Here is a 20,116-nt window from a genome sequence, read left to right on the forward strand (position 1 = left end):
AAAAATGATTAGATTGTCCACTTCAATGGTCTTCTTCCACCAACGAGGCATCGGGCGGTAAGCTCTCAGCGAGGAAGATGACCGTGAAATAGATTCTGAGATCAGATCTGCTGGCGTAGATGTTGGCATGATCGGCACAGGATTAACCTACACCGCCTCGATGATCTCCCCTTCTCTGTCAACATTCATGACCCAAGAGATGGACATGACCATGAAGGTCTGGCCTAGCTAGGGGGAGAACAGAAAGCTTGGAACATGCACCATCTAGTTTGCCATGGGAATCAGCACGCACAAACCTACCTACGCGCCAACTGTCGGTAGGATATTGTTGATAGTCCACCGAGGGGTATACCCATAATGGTAGATTGTATGGTAGAAGTGTGCATGATCAGGAACTAGATGGCAATAGAGACACAACATTTAGATAGGCTCAGGCCATCAATGCGATGTAAAACCCTATGTCTTGTGTTCTGTTGGTTTGTATTGATTGTGTGTATGATGAGGTGATGATATGATTTTGAGGGGTCCCCTACCTGCCTTATATAGCTAGGGGTAGGATTACAGGTTGGTTAGATCTAGATTTAGTTGGTTAGATGATAATCATAACAAGGAATATGATATCTAGCATATCCGATCAGATCTCTATCTATCTTTAAGATTCCTTCTAGAAGCCTTGCGGTGCACGTCGAGCATTGCCTTGCACCGCACGCCTTGATCTTGTGGGCTAGACCATCCTTGATGGTGTGGCCTATGTCTTGCGTCATGGGTACCTAGGGTTATACCCCCACAGGGGTGATGCTGCTCTTCTTGTATTCGTATGCTCGATTATAGGGGTTGTTCCTCCTAGCTACGTAATAGATGGGATGAAAGGAAATGAGATGGATCCTGATCGCGAGGTTCCTACCCTCCTTTTTATAGGCTAAGGGGTAGGGTTACAATGAGGGTGATCGGCTAACAGATTGGATTCCTAGTTTGTTATATAGAATGCGTGTAGATTGATCCTATGCTATCGTCCAGATACATCGGCTCTGGATATTCTTGGCATGCCTTGATCTTCAAGTCGGTGGCTTTGTTTAGCCTCTGTGGGCCTCCTTCACCATGGCCTCTAGCCCAATAGTTGGACATGATCAAATATATAGGCGGTGCGGGTACCCCTGGCCCATATATCTAATAGTAGCCTCCTATAGGATTTAATGACAAGCCTGTTAAGCTATGTAATCCTTCAGGTACCATAGGTCCCTGTAACCTTTGGGTGCCATAGGTCCTAATTAGCACTTCTCGGGTGCTAAGGTTTTAGATACAAGTGTTGCCAAGTGTCCTCGAGTATCGAGGTGACTTTGGGCGTTCCACTTGGCCACGAAGGCACCCTCTTGGGTTCCAAGAGTTATTCGGGTGAAATTTTCCACACATAACTTCAAAAGTTCTCCATGTTTGAACGCACGAATGGCTTTTGCGCGTTATTGAATCCTATTAAAGATAAGGATTGAGGTGCTTGGGGACCTGAACCACTCTATTTCCCATGCTTTTACTTATGGAATCATCTTGGTGACTACGTCTGGCTTTAATGCCAACCATCATCTCCCCTACCACCATCTTCAGGATGCATATTTAAACCAAGGGCAGGGGTGTTGCTGAGACCTACCCCTTCCTCTTTAATCACTTGGCATTAGACTTGAGTTAGAGAGTGACCACAACTTCCATCCACCGTGGTTCTCGGCGCATCTCGGTGGCTCCGCCGCCGCTGGGAGAAGGCTTTCAAGATTGAGCTCCATGATAGCCTGCTGATGGCCGTTCATCTTGGGTGTTAGAGGAAGTTCCACGAAGGTGGGAAGGAAAAATACCATTGGTGGCCTAGACCGCCGACCACATGGCATCTAGACATGTACATGGTTAGAGTGCTTGGGGTCACCGCATCACGATATCTGTAGGAAATCCTAGTCGGCGAGGCGTCCTATGTCTTGTTGTTGCTGGGACACCTTTTAGCCCACAGATATCGGTCGGTGGCCCCTCGTGTATCGATTCAGCGACTTGAGCCATCGATCCACACCAGGAGTTCCTTCCCATCGTTGAAGAAGACAACATGGGTAGGGATCCTCACGGTGCTCCTCATCCTTTTAGATGTTAGATGAAGTTCTATGAGGATGTTCTTCTCTAGGCTTCTTCCAAACGACGTCCCTATTCTCGATGGAGATATGAAGGCACAACACATGGTTAGATATGCCTTTGACTAGCTTCTTCGCTTCAAGGCATCATTATCCCCAATTGTGGGGAAAATCCTACACTCACAAGGTTTTTATTATCATCTGGATCATCAAGTGCATCTTCCACCCTAAGAGGTTCCAAGGGAGAGACAAACAAGTAATGCTCACAAAAGCTTGCTAATCGAGAGCGTGTTTTGACACCTCATCAAATGCTCCCCAATATATTATCAATAGGATGATCCTGTTTAATGGTGTGATGTACTCTTGGTTGTGGCACTTGAACCCTTCTTTGGATAGGACTATCATCTTCATCATCATGGCCTTGATTTATTGGAGAACCAAAAACAAGGTCTTGTAGAGAGTTGTCTTCACTTCTTTCTTGACCATTGTGTTGAACTTGAGCTTGTTCATCAACATTGATAACTTCATCTATTTGTGATTGACCTTGTGCATCATTTGACCTCCCATCATGATCTTGTCTTGATGCGGAAGCTTCACCATGTGCATTGTAAGTCACATGATGAGTAGTTGAATCATGATGGAAGGGCACAATTGTGTCTTCATCTTTGTCTTGACTTTCAATGGGCTTCACATCACCAATGGCAAGATTCTTGATAGTTTAATGCGGAGCTTCTTCTTTACCTACAATCTCAACATTGACTTGCTCCTTTTGAGAGCTGTCGGTTTCATCAAAAGTCACATTTACCGCTACTTCAACATTACCAGTGGTTTTGTTGAAAACACGGTAGCTATGCTCGTTAGTACCATAACCAAGTAGGAAACCTTCGTCAACCTTTGGTGCAAACTTTAAGCTTTTGGATTTCTTGTTAAGTATGAAACACTTACTCCCAAAAACTCTAATGTAATGCACCTTTGGTTTGTTACCCATTAGGAGTTCGTAGGTGGTCTTTTCTTTGATCTTATGAAGATATAAGCGGTTGATAGCATGACATGTCGTGTTGACCGCTTCTGCCCAAAAGATATCCGAAGTCTTGCATCATCCAACATTGCTCTAGCGGCTTCTATGAGCATTGGGTTCTTTCTTTCCACAACACCATTTTTCTGAGGAGTGTAAGGAACCCAAAACTCATGCTTGATCCCTTCATCATTGAGGAACTCTTCAATGTTGGTGTTCTTGAACTCGATTCCATTGTCGCTTCTAACGCTCTTGATCTTGACATCAAACTCATTTTGGGCTCTTCTTGAAAACTTCTTGAAGATGGCTTGTGCTTCACTTTTATTTACCAAGAAGAATACCCAAGTGTATCTAGAGTAGTCATCAATAATCACAAAACCATATTTGTTCCCGCCAATGCTCACATAAGCAATGGGTCCAAATAGGTCCATGTGAAGCAACTCCAATGGTCTTTTTGTTGACACAACAATCTTGATGGGATGTTTTGCTCCTACTTGCTTTCTAGCCTGGCATGCACTGCAAATTCTATCTTTCTCAAAAGAAACATTTGTTAGTCCAAGAATGTGTTCACCCTTTTGAAGTTTGGCCAAGTTCCTCATCCTAGCATGGGCAAGTCGGCGATGCCATAGCCAACCCATGCTAGATTTTGCCACTAAACAAGTCTCAGGCTTCACTCTATTAGATGTGAAATCAACTAGATAGAGTTTGCCCTTCAACCAACCCATAAATGCAATAGAGGAATCCTCCCTTCTAAGGACTTGCACACCTTTATCTATAAAGAGACAATTGTAACCCATCTCACAAACTTGCGAAACGAATAATAAATTGTACCTCAACGAATCCATAAGTAAAACATTAGAAATGGAATTGTCATTTGAGATAGCAATTCTTCTCAAACCTAAGACTTCTCTTTTTCCATTGTCATCAAACACAATGTTCTCACTTTGGTCATGACTTGGTTGGAATGATGTGAACATATTCTTCTATCTGGTCATATGATTGGTGTATCCACTATCCAACACCCAACTTGTTCCACTAGAGGAATAGTCCTACAAAACAAATTAAGTTCTTGTTTTAGGTACCCAAATAGATTTGGGTCCTATGGAATTAGTCACATAATACTTTGGCACCCAAACACTCCTCATAATCTCCTTCCTCTTGTGGGCACCAACGTATCTCACAACTATCTTGCCATCCTTGCCCCAACAACAAACATAGTCACTAGAATAGCTCCTTGGAATGGGTGCTTGTTGCTTGGGGGGCTCCACTTGCTTCAACTTGCTTGCCTTGTCACTTGTAGGTGCAATCTTGGGAATATAGATGTTGTTTGCCTTGCTAATGAGCTCATCAAGAGCAATACCTTTGTTGAACTTTACACAAGGCACACCATTGATTATGTTCCTTTCATTGGTCTTTCCATCATACCTATTGTAGCCAATGCCATCCTTGATTAATGGGTGCCTTGATGACTAATATATCGTCTTGTCGAATTTAGCTTGCCATTTGCAACCATTCTTCAAGATCATCTTCAACCTATGAATCTTCTTGTCTTTCTTCTCTATCTCAACAAGGTTAGTTGCATATGCATTTACATCAATTTTATAACATCTTTTACAACCATTGCTAGTGGAGACATTAGAGTAATCGGTTGTCATAGGAGAAGTTGAAGTGCTAGCCCAAAGAGTGTTGAAGTTTAGCTCAAGATTTCGGTACTTTTGTTCCATGTGTGTAAGGCATTCTTGAGCTACATTTTTCTCATTCTTAAGGCTAGCTACTAGATAATTAACAGCAGAATGTTCTTTAGTCAATCTCCTAATAGTGTCATTGGCTAAAGACAATTCTACGGTTAACTTCTCAACCTTCATTCTTTCCTTGGCAATAGATGCTTCAAGTGCAAGGTTCTTATCCCTCTCTTGAGTGATTATATCTCCTTGCATCTCTAGGCATCTATCCCTCTTCTCTAATTTCTTTACTAGTGTCTTTATTTTGGTGTAGACGTTTTTACCAAATTTTCTTATCGTGCTTTCCTTGATTTTTTCTATGTTCTCATCACAACTATCATATTCGTCACTAGAAGGAGTGGGTGAGTCATGTACCTTCTCCCCCTTTGTCATGAGACAAGTTGGGGTGTAGTATTCATTGTTGATGAGGTTGGAGAAGAGCCTTGGTGATGAAGCTAGGTCGGCGAAGAACTTTGGTGATGAAGCCATGTTGGAGAAGAGTGGTTGATGATGAGGAGTCATGAATAGCAATATTTGCAGCCCCTTTCTTCTTCTTTTTCTTATCATCATCACTTGAGTCACCACTATTATCATTTGACTCCCATTCTTCACCAATATGAGCTTCACCCCTACTTTTCTTCTTGTTCTTCTTATCATCATCCTTATTGTACTTACCTTTCTTCTTCTCTTTTGGGCAGTCGGCAATAAAATGACCAATGTCACCACAACCATAACAAAATCTTTTCTTGAATCGCTTCTTGTCATCACCATAGGTCTTCCGATTGCTCTTCTTCTTCATGAATCTTCTAAGGTTTCTAATGACTAGAGCAACCTCTTCATCGGACTCTTCTTCACTTGAGGAGTCAACCTTCACTTTATTCTTCTCTTGGCTTGAGCTTTTGCTTTCATGTTGTTGAGTAGCATTTATGGCTGCACTCTTGTTGTATCCTAATGCACTAGGATTTTGATTGTGAGCATTGATAGCATCATCATCAAGACACTCATGATGCTTGATCTTTGCAAGGAGTTCTTATGGTGTCATCTCATCATAACTGGGTCTCTCCATGATCATGGAAGCAAGCATGTTGTTCTTGGCTCTATATGTTCTCAACATCTTTCTAGCAACTCTATTATCATCCCATTCTTTGCTACCAAGAGCTCTTATGCGATTGACCAATGCCATGAGCCTATCAAACAAAGCTTGTGTTGTTTCTCCTTGCAAGAACACAAACCTTTCTAATTCACCTTGAAGTAGCTCAATGTTGCCTTTTCCCACACTGCTATCTCCTTCAAAGGATACTTTCAAGATATCCCAAATCGCCTTGGCACTTTCAACTCCATTAACTTTGTTAAACTCATCTTGGCTTAAGCTTGAAATGAGCATGGACACAGCTTGAGCATTTTGATGAAGATTGTAAGCTTCTTCCAGAGTTATTTCTCTATCCTCGTCAGTGGGAATGAACACACCAACCTCCACAATCTCCTAAAGTCTTGTGGTAATAAGATGCATCTTCATTTTGTAAGCCCAATTCATATATCTTGTTCCATCAAAGCGAGGTGGCTTGCCTTGATTGATGGTGGGAAAGTGTACGATGGGGCCTTTGGTGAGTTGTCCATAGTCAAAACTGGTACTTGAATAGATCCCTCTTCCTTCACTATTTTCCTTGTCTCCACCAATATAACTTCTGTTGCCATCATTCTTGCCACTCAACGCATCATCCACCTTCTTGCTCAATTCTTCCTTCATCTTGCTCATCTCATCTTGCATCTTCTTCATCTCTTCTATGAAAAACTTTGTTTGCTCAGACATCAACTCACTTGCAATCTTCCTAGCAAGCTCGGTGGCATCGACCTTCATCTTATCGGTCTCCGACATTGTTTCTTCTCACACGGTGAAGCGCTTAATGAGCAACCTGGCTTTGATACCAATTGAAAGGACCTAACAATGCCTAGACGAGGGGTGAATAGGCATATCTAAAATTTTACAACACAAACTGAAAACAAAAAGTTAGCAACTATCGGAAGTTCCAACAAGTTTGGGCCAGAACTTCCGGGGTCCCGAAAGTTCCGACGCAAACTATCTGGGAGTTCTGACACCTACGTGAAACTACAAACTAGTGCTAAAATGAACTTTGGCAGTGGATTTCCTTACAACCCCACTCCTCGGTGGTAAGATGAAGAGGTAGGGTCACCTCCTTGACGTCGATATGCCACCACTTCTTGGATTAAGTCCAAACCCTAAGAAATAGATAGAGGGGAAGAGAGACAACCAAATACATGAAATTTCAAGCAAATCACAACAACAACAACAAGCACGTAGGAGACAACGATTTAACCTGAGGTTTAGCAACCCCACAAAGGAGCTCCTACGTCCTCATTGTTGAGGAGACCACTAAGGTCAGAGTCTCTTCCACCTCCTTGCCTCACTCAAGGAAACCACAAAGGTCACTTGAGCTTCTTCACTAGAAATCAAGGGTAATGCAAACTTCCCAAGGCTCTTCCACAAGATGGAAGCTCTTGGGCGATGCGTTGCCGGCTAGGGGTAAAGCCCCAAGAGTAACAAATGCAAATCCAACTGACTTGATGAAGAAATCAAATGCTCAAGTTTGCTTAGATGATTTTCTCACTCAATCCACTCTCTCTTCACTCAAATCCTTAGAGGAATTGAAGTTGGGAGCAAAGGGGAGAGGAGAGGGGAGTCTTGAATGCCTGGGAGCTATTTTGGTTGAGGGTTGGTCGCAATGACTAAGTGGGTATTGGTTGGAAGAGAGGAGAGGGGTATTTATACTCCAACTATTCAGATCTACGTCGGAAGTTCTGACATAGATTGCCAGAACTTCTGACACTAATAGAATCATACGGTCAACAATACCCCAAGAAGTCCAGGTCCAGTCAGGGATGCCAGAACTTCCGGCAGCTACTGGGACTTCTGACAGTCGAGACTTTCGGTAGTCGGGACTTCTGGCAACTGTTGGAACTCTCAATGGGCCGACTACACAGCCGGCTGAGGCTGTAGGCGCCGAGACTCCCGACAACATTTCACCAGAACTTCTGACTCTCGGAAGTTCTAGGAAGCGTCGGGACTTCCAGCAACCAAGACATGGAAAACCACCTTTACATGTTTGTGAAGTGCAAGAGTGTCTCTCTTATGATTTTAATATGATACTTGAGCACTCTGTCTTACTCAGACCACCTACACTTGCATCCCTCTTTATAATATGGCAAACCTAAACTCAAAAACATAAAATAGATACTTTGGAGCTCGTTTTGTGTTCGATCGCCTTTTATACTTCAGGAATTGAGGGACACCATTTTATCTAAAAACATCACCTTGAATCTTTCATAGGACTAAAGCTGCAATATATATCTCATAGGTGCTCATTAGTCCCTAATTTGGATGTCATCAATACACCAAAATCCACAATGGGGGCAAATGCACTTTCATGGCCTGCTCACCCTCCCCGTCCTCTTTTTCTTTCACGAGGCCTAGCTCCACTGGCCCAGCCTCCCTTACCCTACCTAGCTCTCCACCCCACCATCTCCCCTCCTTGTGTGGGCCTGGCCTAGCTCCGAAGCCCAACAGTAGCCCACTACCGCTCCCCCTATCTCCCTTCCACTGACAACTGGCCCCCGCCTGTCAGCGCTGCTCCCTCTCTCTCCTAGTCAATAGGTGGACCCCACCTGTCATCCCTTCCACCCAGTCAACATGCCGATCCACCATGATTGCTACACGAGGACCGTGCTCGTCTGCACGCCTCGCTCCTCCCCAACATCGTTAGTGAGCCATATTCCGCTCCTCCCTTAGCGATCCACCGTTGGACGCCGTCTCGAGCCAATCCACCACCTTCGTGCCCGATCCTTCTTAGTCGCCATCACCGGCATGGTTTCGAGCTCTACGGGCCACTTTGGTTGGTCGCCCTCTCCCTCTATAAAGTGGCTCAACATCCTCCAAGAGCTCACCTGCACTACCTCGGCCCTCTCTGATCTCCCTTTCCCCGCTGCAGTCCGCATCCCCCAATGTCATCGCCATTGCCGCAAGCTCGGTCATCGCCTTGATCTCCCTCCACAAACCACCTTCGTGCTCCATTCCTCCTCCTATGGAACCACAATGGCACAAGGACGCCATGACACCACTTCACGGTTACAGTCCGTGCTGGCAACGCCACGCCCATCCTCCTCCACCGCCGGCGTTTCTGTCCTCACCAACCACCGCCACAAACTTCTTCCCACCACCAATAACCTCACCGGAGGGTCCACCACGGCCTCCTCCACGCCTTCCGTCACTCTCCATTAACCCCTGGCTACCCGAACGACGTCCCGACCAAACTTTGGCATGCCACTGTCGTTGCCTGTGCCTTTGTGGCAGACAACCCTCCATCCATGGCCTAGATCGTATTGACCAGGGGTCAACGAAGGCAAGGTGAAATCCTAGTCAGCACTCTCCTCATCCAATCAGCACTCGCCAAACATACAGTCAGCCACCACGTCAGCTATCTTAACCATTCAATGGCCTGGTCAAACACGTTATGCAATCTAGCCCCTGCACTTTGCTCTTTTTAACGTACTATTTTTTGAATCCTAAAATTCGTTCATGCTAGCCCTTGGAGTCTACTGTTAATCCTGTTTCGGCCCTAACTGTGATAAAAATGAGTTTCTTTTGTTTTAAAATATGTTTTATGTTTTGTTTAATACCATAAATGATTAATGATGTCATTATATTCATTAATAATGTCATTAATCTATTTTGGTTAATAAAATAAATATAAAATAGTTTTCTTAAAATGATTAATGATATTATAAATCCCTTTTATGATGTCATTAATGTGTTTTATTTAATAAAATAATGCTAAAAATGCCACTTTTGCAAAATAAATCTTTTAACCTTATAAAATAATTTTGTAGTCGAAATGTTTTACATTTTGGTCCCTAATTTTGAAAAGTAATTACGAAAATGCCTTTTATTTACCAAAATACTCCAACTTCAAAAGCGCATAACTTTCAAACCGTAGCTCCGCTTTTAGTGGTTTTTGTGCTCACGCGATCGTAGAAACAAGCCCTACGTGTTAGTATCTGTTTAAAGTATGTTTTCTTATACTTGATGTAGTGTTTTTATGTTTCTTTGTTATACTTGTTCCTGTGGTTGCTATCGGTCGAGGAGACAATTATCAAGTTGATCCAGAAGAAAAGTACAACTATCTGAACAATGTTTTGAAAGGCAAGTGTCCTTGACCATATGTGCTCCTACTTTTGTATTAATTTTGAGTTAGAGTAGTTAGACCATTAGTTGCATGCTGAGTCTAAATTTGAATCCCATGTTAGGGTCTACTAGAACTTGCTATATCATCCTTGAAACCTGGGTTAGATGGGTAGAGGTCATGCTTAGCTTTGCAGTCTTGGGTTGGTTTGGGTTATAATGTTAAATTTGATTAACTGACTATGCAACATGGATCTGGGGTTGGTAACCTCTGTTGGTTGCAACATGGTGAATAGGGAATCTGAGCAGGATGATCGGATTGGTATGATAGTATTTTGGTTTTGATATATGTTATGTTTCTCGGGTTGGTGCTCGTACCTGCTCTAGATTCTAAGGATTGGTTCTCGAAGCCTATAACTCAGCTTAACAGCGCAACCTCAAGGGCTATATGGCTCTGGCCCTAGCTAAGTATATAGCTGCCCACTTCTGTGCATTGTGGAGAGTTTGGTGGCACAAGAAGGGGCCTAAATCGGTGAATCCTTAGTGAATGCATAGGGATGGGAACCATAACTTTGTAAAGGCCTTATAGTGTGACCTGGCTAGGCACCTAGGTAGTGTTTAGCGTGATGGGGAAAGCATGACTCATTGGTAAAGATGTGCAACCTCTATAGAGCATAAAGCTGATATATCAGTTGTGCTCATGGTCAAAAGCGGCTTGGACTTCTTTAGGATTAGATGGCTCTGGTTCAGTTGGGAGGCATGGATGGAATCCAAGTGTGGTTTGCTTGGATGGAATCCAAGTGTTGGTTTTGTTCTCTGAGGAGAAGGAAGATGTTCACTTAGTAATTAGGTGCTAAGGAAATTAAGGAAAAATAGGATTGTCGCTTAAGTGCTTTGTCAAACCTGGTAAGCCTTTCCTTGTGTTGGCCCTCATGTCATACTTTTCTATACTTGCAAAGTACTTTTCGATGTACTCACCCTTCTCTTTGTCCCCCTTGCTACCCCACCCAGTTGTTTGGACTAGAAGATGAAGTTTTTCGAAGATGGTGCTTCCCGAAGACGGTGTCGTTGTTAGGCAGGTGTACCCCCGATCGGCTGCCTATGGGGATGGAGACCCTGCTTTGCTCATACTCATATGTAATTTTTCTTTAGACCCTCTGGTCATTTTGTAATGTGTAAGCGCTTTTGTAATAAACACTAGTTTTGTATCATTTTTGTCATCACATGTATGAATAAATAGATCATGGCATACATGCGATGTGCATTCGATTTTGTTTTATAAAACCAGGTGTGACACTATGCTTTCCTGGCTTCAGCAGCTTTGGATGTTTCAGGGTTAGTCGGTTGTTCCCTTTGCTACCACCGGAGCTATCTTCTGTTGCTTGGTGGGTGGCTCATTCCAGTCGGCTTGATCCTGCTTGTATTGTCTTAACAAGTCCAGAGTCTTGATATCATAAGCAGCAGCTCCCTTTCTATCACCTCAAACCGTAAATGGGCCTTTGGTGCTAGGTACTTTTAGTACCGAATATGCAAAATGGGTGACTGCCATGAACTTTTCAAAAAAGGTCATCCCAGAATGTAGTTGTATGCAGATTCAAAGTTTGCCACTTCGAATGTCAAAAATTTGGACCTAATGTTATCGTCTTCTTAAAGGGTAACCTAGAGGTCAATTCTCCTGAGGGGGAGCAGGTTGAGTGCGCTGCCACTGTCGATCAAGGTCCACCTGGCCTTGTAGTTCCTGATGTATGGCTTGATCACTAGCGGGAGCAGTGGCCCGTCGTACAAATTCATAGGGTAATCTGCGATGTCAAACTTGATGGGTACCTTTGACCACTTGAGCCTTTTGTCTGAGGGTTGGGTGTTGTTCACCTGCCGCTTGACCTACTTTAGCTTGGTCTTGGAGGTCGGGGTGGCACTACCACCATAGATGGTGAGGATCTCCATATCTGGCAGGATGATCGTATCATCATCTTGAGCCAGTTCAGCACGATGATTGTGCTGCTCTTGCCTCTAGGGCGCCTTACCTCTTCGCTATTGCTCGTCCTCTTGCTTCTGCTTCTTGTACATCGAGCACTCCAAAAGACTGTGCTTGGTGGAGCGATAAATAGGACAGTACATGACGAGGTCATCGGGTTTACCTTGTCATCGTGGTGGCGCTTTCCCCTTCTCAGCGGCAAGAACATCGGCGCCTTCAGTCTTGCGCTTTTTATCCTTGCTCTTCCTCTTGTCCTCCGCCGCTTGGGAGGACTCGGGTGGATCTCGCACTCATGCTCGGGCATCAGCAGCCTTTGCGGTTGCTTCAAGCATCTTGTACAGCTCAGCCACTGTCTTCGGGTTGTTGGTGGCCAACTTCTCTGTTGTTCGTCCATCCTTGCAACCCTGTTTGAAGCCCACAATCACCCGATCTTCAATCATGTCAGGATCATGTTGCGGATATCGCTAAACCTACGAATAAAATCCCTAAGAGACCCATCGGGCTTCTAGACGCATGCGAACAGATCGTCCTCGTGCCCGGGATGGCTGTACGTAGCATGGAAATTGGCCTCGAACATTTGGCGCAAGTGCTTCCAAGATTGGACACTGCCCTCGGACAGATTCATAAGCCATGTTCGAGCTGATCCTTATAAGACAGTCGGCAGGTAATTGGCTTTCACATAGTCATCACCTGATGCTACCTCGATCACCATAGAATGGATCTGGATCCATCCCCTGGGATTGGTGGTGTCATCGTACTTGTCGATGGGCCTCGATCTGAACTTCTCAGGCCAGACTACCCTGCGCAGATCCAGCACGAACGCCGAGTAGCCAGTTACTGACATGTTTCGCTGGTGTGGTGGGGATTGATCGCGTCGGTGCTAGTCGCAGTTTATATTGATAGTTTCCCAAGCATCACAGTTCCTGCGATGGGTTTCTAGTTGAGGCCTTAGATCTCAGCCTGGTCAGGGATGATACCGGTTTGCACCGGTCACCAATCGATTAGACCTCTAGGGCGCGCTCTGGCCCCTTGACTGAGATCTAGATGGTGCAGCGGCCTTGGCATCAAGATGCTACTTAGCCTGGTCTGCTAGATCCCAGGCTTGTTTTACGATGGTCGCCAGGGGTGAACCATCGTCAACTAGGGCTCCCATCGTGTTGAGGAGCGTCCTGATCTGAATGTTGTCTTCCTGGACCACTCGAAAATCAGAATCTAGATTCCTTGCGGCTAGGGCTGATGGAGTCGTCACCATGTGCTATGGAATTGTGTTCAGCATCGGGGCGGTACTGAGGCATGGCGATTCGTGTGTTGCCGATGACTCGGCGTCACACGCCTGCTGATCACACCATGCCATATAGACACGGCGACTCTCGTAGGGTCGATCTCATCATCCGAGCCCTCATAGTCTAGGTCGAGTTTGGAGGCTTGGTTGGCAAGATCTCCTTCGGGAAGCTGCGCCCAGGAGGTGAACACTTCTTGGCCTAAGCGAGTTAGATCGGGATGTTCGATCCCGGTCAACTTGAGATTGAAGTCTCCCTGGCCCTCGAAAATCAAACTACTAAAGTGGATTGATGGTGGCACGTAGAGGGATGATGGTTGATGGATTTGGGAATACGAGTGGAAAATCCCTGATGATCTCTGATCTGACTAAGCTTGGTAGGATGGCGATATTGGAAGTCGTCGGATCTGGGTACCAAACTCCCTTGACAATCGGCATGATCAATCTTTGCAAGAAATGCCCCTAGCTGGCCCGCCTCTGTCGATGTTTTAGACTGGCAGACATTTGGATCATTGGAAACCCCACTTGGTGCGAAGAGCAATCATAGTAGAGACGATGTTTATACTGGTTCGGCCCTCATGGTCGAGTAAAAGCCTTATGTCCAGTTGCTGCTTCTTGTATTATATACTCGGCGAGTTGCGATTACAATGTAGCTAAAAGCCCTAGGTTGGATCCGATGGGGTACAACATGGGCCTATCTATCTATTTATAATCGAGATCAACTTGCCCTACAAGCTAAGAGTCACGCCTCCTTTGGAATCTTGCCGCAACCTTAGGGATATCCTTCTTGGAACAAGACGTTGTATCTCATTAGGTTTTCTCTGATCCGGAGTCGGTTGTTCGGCAATCTTTGTAGTCAGGGTACCCAGGTGTATGGCACCGACAAATTCGAACTAGGATTACAGTCTGTAGACAACAGGTTAACAATGCAAACCGGGCATTCTTGCCACCACCCGAACTGTGGATGCTAACAAATGTGTGACTCTATTACAATCTCTACTAATGAAAGAGAAAATAAATTCTTGGAAGCCCAAACTCAAATCCCGGATCTCCCTCAGTACAGCAGCCACGCTTGATCTCTGATTGTTATCGGCATTCCATAAGCATATCAGATCCTAACAATCGGTCTCTAGCTAGAGTTTGAGGACACCTGCCTGTTGTGCCAGGAGTAGACCATCTCGGTAAGCAAACGCCTCCATAGTTAGTGCATCAAGGCCATGATCATACCACTGACCCCAGCCTCTCTCAAAAGCACCAGCTTCATTTCGCATGACCGCTCTTGTCGCCCCTGTCCTCTGGTTTTCATAAAAGGCGCCATCAACGTTACATTTTGTCCACCCCTCTGGTGGTCGTGCCCAGCGCGGTTTGTTCCCTGTTCCCGTCACCGGCGCTTGTGGACATGAGACCTGCCAAAGATCAAAGGCTGTGTCTACTGCCCACTTCACTGCCACCAGGGTCGGTGTACTTGGCTCGCCATGTCTTCTTCTGTTTCGCTGCAGCCACAGAGAATACATGTCAATGATGATCATCGCATGGTCCTCTTCAGAAGACACACTCCCCCATAGAAGGTCCCTTGCCCAAGTATCGTTGTGCAGGTTTGGGATTTTTGTGCCTGTGTGGCCCTTGATTTGTTCCCAGAAATGCTGAGCCACCGTGCACTCCATCAAGACATGTCTGATAGACTCCACATCCGCACCACATATTTCACAATTTGCGATCGGCTCCAAATGTCTGCGGTGGAGAGTCTGACGAGCTAGAAGGAATTCGTGAGTAACTTGCCACCAGAACACCTTGATCTTCGGGGGAACTTTTAAACTCCAGATTTTCTTCCAGGCATCGTCTGATCGTCTCCAGAGCCCCCGGCCCCCCATGTATTCGCTTCTCTGATTCTTGCTGCATCAAGTAATCTGTAAGCCAAGCGGACTGAATAGACTCCATGTTTCTCAGGTTCCCAAGCCAACATATCTTCAAATTGAGGCCGAATTGGTTTGCACAAGATAGCGTTTGCATCGACTAGGATAAAATGTTGCCGAATAACATCTTCTTTCCATTGGCCACTCGGTGAAATCAGGTCAGACACTATTGACACCGGTTGTCCCTCTCTAGGTGTAAGAGGTTTTGCCACAAAGTGATTTGGTATCCAACGGTCACGCCAAATATCTATAGACACTCCATCGCCAACTCTCTTGATAAGCCCCTGAGTTAGAACTTCTCGGCCTGCCAAAATAGCACGCCAGGTGTGGCTTGCGAACTTTTTCTGAGTGCTTGTGAGGAACTCCCCATCGTGATAATATCTCCCCTTGACCACTCTAGCACATAGACTTTCAGAATTGATCATCAATCTCCACCCTTGCTTACCTAGCATGGCCTTGTTAAAATTCCTCAAATCCCGAAAGCCCATCCCTCCTAAGACTTTGGGATAAGTAAGACGTTCCCAGCTTTGCCAATGAATGTTCTCTGTCCGCTGAACCACCCCACCAATAGTTGGCGATAGGTAATTTCATTTTCTTGCATGTTGTCTTTGACAGTAGAAAGTAGCTCATGGAATAAGTGGGCACTGCTTGGGCTACTAACTTCAAAAGAACTTCCCGCCCAGCACTACTAGCTTCTCTTCCACTCCATGTCCCTATTAGTCCTCTTATCTGGTTTGGCATAAATTCAAAAGCTTCCGAAGTAGACCATCCCAAGGCAGTGGGAAGGCCTAGATATCTTTCAGCTAAAGCTTCTCTGTCAATGTCCAGAGTTTTCCACACCTCATTATTCATGTCATCGGTGCAGTTTTGACTGAAGAACACTGCTGACTTCTCCCGATTCACTAACTGGTCTGATCCCCGGCCATAGATTTCCAAAACTTGCTATAGACGTGATGCCCCCTTTGTGATGCTTCTGAGAAGACGATGCAATCATCCGCAAAGAGTAAATGAGAGATCTAGGGGGCATGGACACCCACGCGTGTACCTCTGGATAGGAACATCGGCCCCAAATTCTTCAGCAAACAAGACAGTCCTTCTGCACAAAGGAGGAACAGGTAGGGGCAGATCGGATCCCCCTTGCCTGATCCCTCTACTTGGGCTGAAATGCTCTATTAACATCCCATTAATTCTTATAGACATGGAAACTGATGACACACACCCCGCAATAAGTGAAACAAAGGCGTCGTGAAATTCCAGTTTCAGCATTATTTTCCTCAAGTACTCCCATTCAACTCGGTCGTAGGCCTTAGCCATATCAAGTTTGATAGCACAAGCACCTGTTTTGCCTTTCTTTCACTGCAAATAGTGAGTACACTCATAAGCTATTAGGACATTGTCCATAATGAGCCTGCTCGGTACAAATGCACTTTGCTCTTCCGACACAATCTCATCAAGGAAAGCTCTCAACCTCTCTCATTGCATTATTAAGCCTACGCTTAGGCTCCCTAGAAGGTATAGAATCTGGGTCTATAAGGATGTGATGTGTGCAAAGAGCAGGGCCAATTCCCTTGAGGTCTTGGAGTGAGTAGCCAAAAGCAGAATGATGCTTTTCTAGAACAATTAGCAAGCGGAGAGTTTCATCCTGAGAACGTTTGTTACTTGTGATCATAGGAGTGTCTCTATCATTATTTAGAAAAGCATATTTAAGGTCAGGAGGAAGGGGTTTAAGCTCAATGGGAGGTCTTGGTGGTTCCTTCAATTCATCCAAGGGTTCGGGTTCAACAAGTTCTTCGTCTTCTTCCTTGATGAAAAGGTGAGCATCTTCATTAGGATTAGGTTTGATTAAATCATCAAAAGATGAAACCATAACCTCATCCATTGGGTCTTGCTTGGGACTCATCTCAGTCTCAGTATTTAGAGAGTGAGTGATGGGTATAGAAAGATTAAAGTTCTTCCCGAGATTCATATTCAAACTCACTATTTGTCCTTCTTGAATTAGTCTTTCAATTAGTTGCCCTATCAAAAGGTCGAATTCCATGATATCAAGGACATAAAAGCTCAAATTGACCATGGTTTTATTTACCTTGATAGGGAGGACATAAACTATCCCCAAACTTGGAAGGATGAGTCCTAAAAGATTTTCAAGAACTTTGTTGTTGGGGTTAATGGTATGTCTTCCACATAAGCGTGAGCAAAAGATGTAGACATGACGTTAACACCCACGATCGGATTATAAAGAGCATCATAAGGAGTTTCATTAATTTGGCAGCAAATGGTAGTAGAAGGTGAATCTAAGTGAATCACATCATAGGAAAGTTCTGACTCTTCTAACCATTCAGCTTGTTTTAAGGAAAGCTTTCTCAGAAAGGTTAAAAGTTTTTTCAGCCAGAACAGTATTTTTCTCTCACAACAAATTAGCCGGAACAGTGCTTCGGCTTATTTTTTCAGCGAAGCGAATGGGTACTCATTGCTTATGATGGATGCTAACTCCTTCACATACTCTTTAAGGAAAGCTTTCTCAGAAAGGTCAAAAGTTTCTTTATGGAAAGATGACTTCTGAGGTTTCCTTGTAGTATGATATTTCGAGGTGTTTCTGTATTCGGCAAAAAGATCGTCCTCAAAATTAAACATAAAATCCAAATTTGGAGTTTTCTCCCTTTCTGGTGGTTCAGGGTTTAGGATAGCTAGGATTTGTGTTGAGCTTGGTAAAGGTTCAGATTTCGCTATCTAGGATTCCTCTTTTGGTAGCTTCTCTTGCACTTCTTCAGGGAATTCGTCGTGTATATCAGTGTATGGGGTGTTCTCTAAGATTTTATCAAAAATGCTTCTCCCCAAGTTGGCAGAGACATGTAAGAACGAACCTCCTAAAGTTATGTCAAGAAACTGCGCAATTTCCTTACTAAGACCTATATAAAAGTATTGAAGAAGAATAGGGTCTTGAATAGCAAGGTCAGGGCCAGTGGTGACAAGGTCACTGAAACGAGCCCATGATGCGCCAAGAGATTCTTTTTCTTTTTGTTTAAAAGATAGAGCCTCTAAACGAAGGCTGACTACTCTAGAGATGGGGCAGAAAGATAAGCAAAAGCTAGAGCATAAAGCTTTTCAATCTCCTTGCATACTTCCTACGGTTTGATTAAACCAATGTTTAGCTCTTCCCGTTAAAGAGAACGGAAATAGCTTCCATCTTAAGGTTTCGTTCAACATGCCAGCAATGTGCAAGCATGCGCAGGTCTGTTCAAACTCACGTAGGTGAAAGTATGGATTTTCATCACCTTCTCTTAAAAAGGATTGTTCCTAGACCATGTTTATTAAACACGGGCACAGCTCATAGCCAGGTGTTAAGAAAGGCTTAGATGATTTTGGTGGCTCTAGGCATGCGCTCGTAGGGGCAGCATATTGATGAAAATGTGTGTTTTCCATTATAAAAAGGACAAATAAAACAAAAGAAAACAAAAGGTACAAGGTTAAGCTAGGTAAAAAGTTAACACAGCAACTGTTTCTCCGGCAACGGCGCCAGAAAAGCTTATTGACACTTGTGGGGGCACGCAGAAAAGATCCGCAAGCGTACGGATATCGGTTGTAGCTTTTCACCGGAAGTATTCCAGGATATCGAACTCAGGAAAATATGTGAGTTTAACTAAGTCTAACTTAACCAGGGGTAGCAACAAGGTTCAAGATAAATAGGAGCGTAGAGAGAACTGCTAAGTTCTCTATTCCTAACTTGGATAAGTATGTATTCTACTGTTCACCTGAGGACATTACTAAAGAAATGCACAAACAAAGTATGCAATTTCTGTCGCAATAGGGTCCTACTTGGCCTACAGACGAGAGGTGGGCTACAAAGGACTCAACGAGGCTGTCACCCCCACGATCTATCACCAATCCAAAATGTAGAGTGCATCCACGAGTAGCCAAAAGCCTAAGCACCACACTTACACTAACGATTACAACTTTAACCCAAGAGCTACAAGGATTAAAGCACTCAAAAGAGTCATGATCCCGATGAACAATATAATGAATCTGAAGTTGATTACCATAGATGTTTTAGAAGTAGACTCAAGTAGAGCATACCTCCGCCAAGGTACAAGCCGTAGAGAGAGGACCAACAGGCCAGCACTTCCTCCATACTCTTCCCTCACTCTCTATCTCACTATTTTCTATTTACAAAGAATAGATCCTAACATGGAGGACTATTCTTCTCTTGTTTGCTAACTTGATCTCAACTGTCATGATCATGCCCTTCTGAAGGAGGTATGGGGGGCCTTTTATAGGGGGGATGGAGTAGAGGACAAGGCACTGCCACATCATCAATCCGCGGCAACTCCCTCGATCACCATTGGATGAACCGACCTCAAACCAACCTTCACACGTGGTGGAGATTGATCCTCAGAAGTGGTGGAGAATCCACATCGAAGCAGAGACTGAGAGGAAGAGACGGCCTATGAGTGGGGCTAGGCGGCCCCACTTGTCATTGGTTTGCCCTAATCTTGTGCGGTAATTCTTGAATAAGTATCTTAAAGCCTTTTTCGATTAACCCCGTCGTGGTCATTAATATTTCTTCACGTATTATGGCCCAATTTGGCCTGTAGAATGGTTAGATTCACCTGCAATCACAGATTCACCAAAACTTGTGGAATTCATTAGTTTAAACTCCTAGACCTATGTTGATGATCCATTCTAAACAGTTTTTCATGTCATATTGATGGTTAAAAATACGTGTTAACGACCATCAACAACCCATCATAAAAACCACCTTCTCCACCTCATCGGTTGTAAATGGCTTTATTAGCTCATCATTCGTATGTTGGGTGACCTTCTATGGCGCATAATCTAGGATCGCCTTGGTGTCCAACTCATCCTGGTCTATGAACAAATTGATATAAAAATCTCACGCCATAGTCTCCAACTCCTCTTGTT

At 44.4% G+C, this 20,116-nt stretch overlaps 1 protein-coding gene across 1 annotated transcript; it reads right to left on the reverse strand.

Annotated features, from left to right (window-relative positions):
• Positions 1–5,253: 5,253 nt before the first annotated feature.
• Positions 5,254–6,714, reverse strand: LOC136526608 (uncharacterized). Its single transcript, XM_066519220.1, has 3 exons — positions 6,430–6,714; positions 5,892–6,321; positions 5,254–5,786 (listed from the first exon to the last, which is right to left on the reverse strand). The coding sequence occupies exons 1-3, from the start codon at positions 6,712–6,714 to the stop codon at positions 5,254–5,256; spliced, it is 1,248 nt and encodes a 415-aa protein (XP_066375317.1).
• Between the last annotated feature and the right edge of the window lie 13,402 nt (positions 6,715–20,116).

Source organism: Miscanthus floridulus, chromosome 19 (assembly GCF_019320115.1).
Source record: "Miscanthus floridulus cultivar M001 chromosome 19, ASM1932011v1, whole genome shotgun sequence".
Lineage (NCBI taxonomy): Eukaryota > Viridiplantae > Streptophyta > Magnoliopsida > Poales > Poaceae > Miscanthus > Miscanthus floridulus.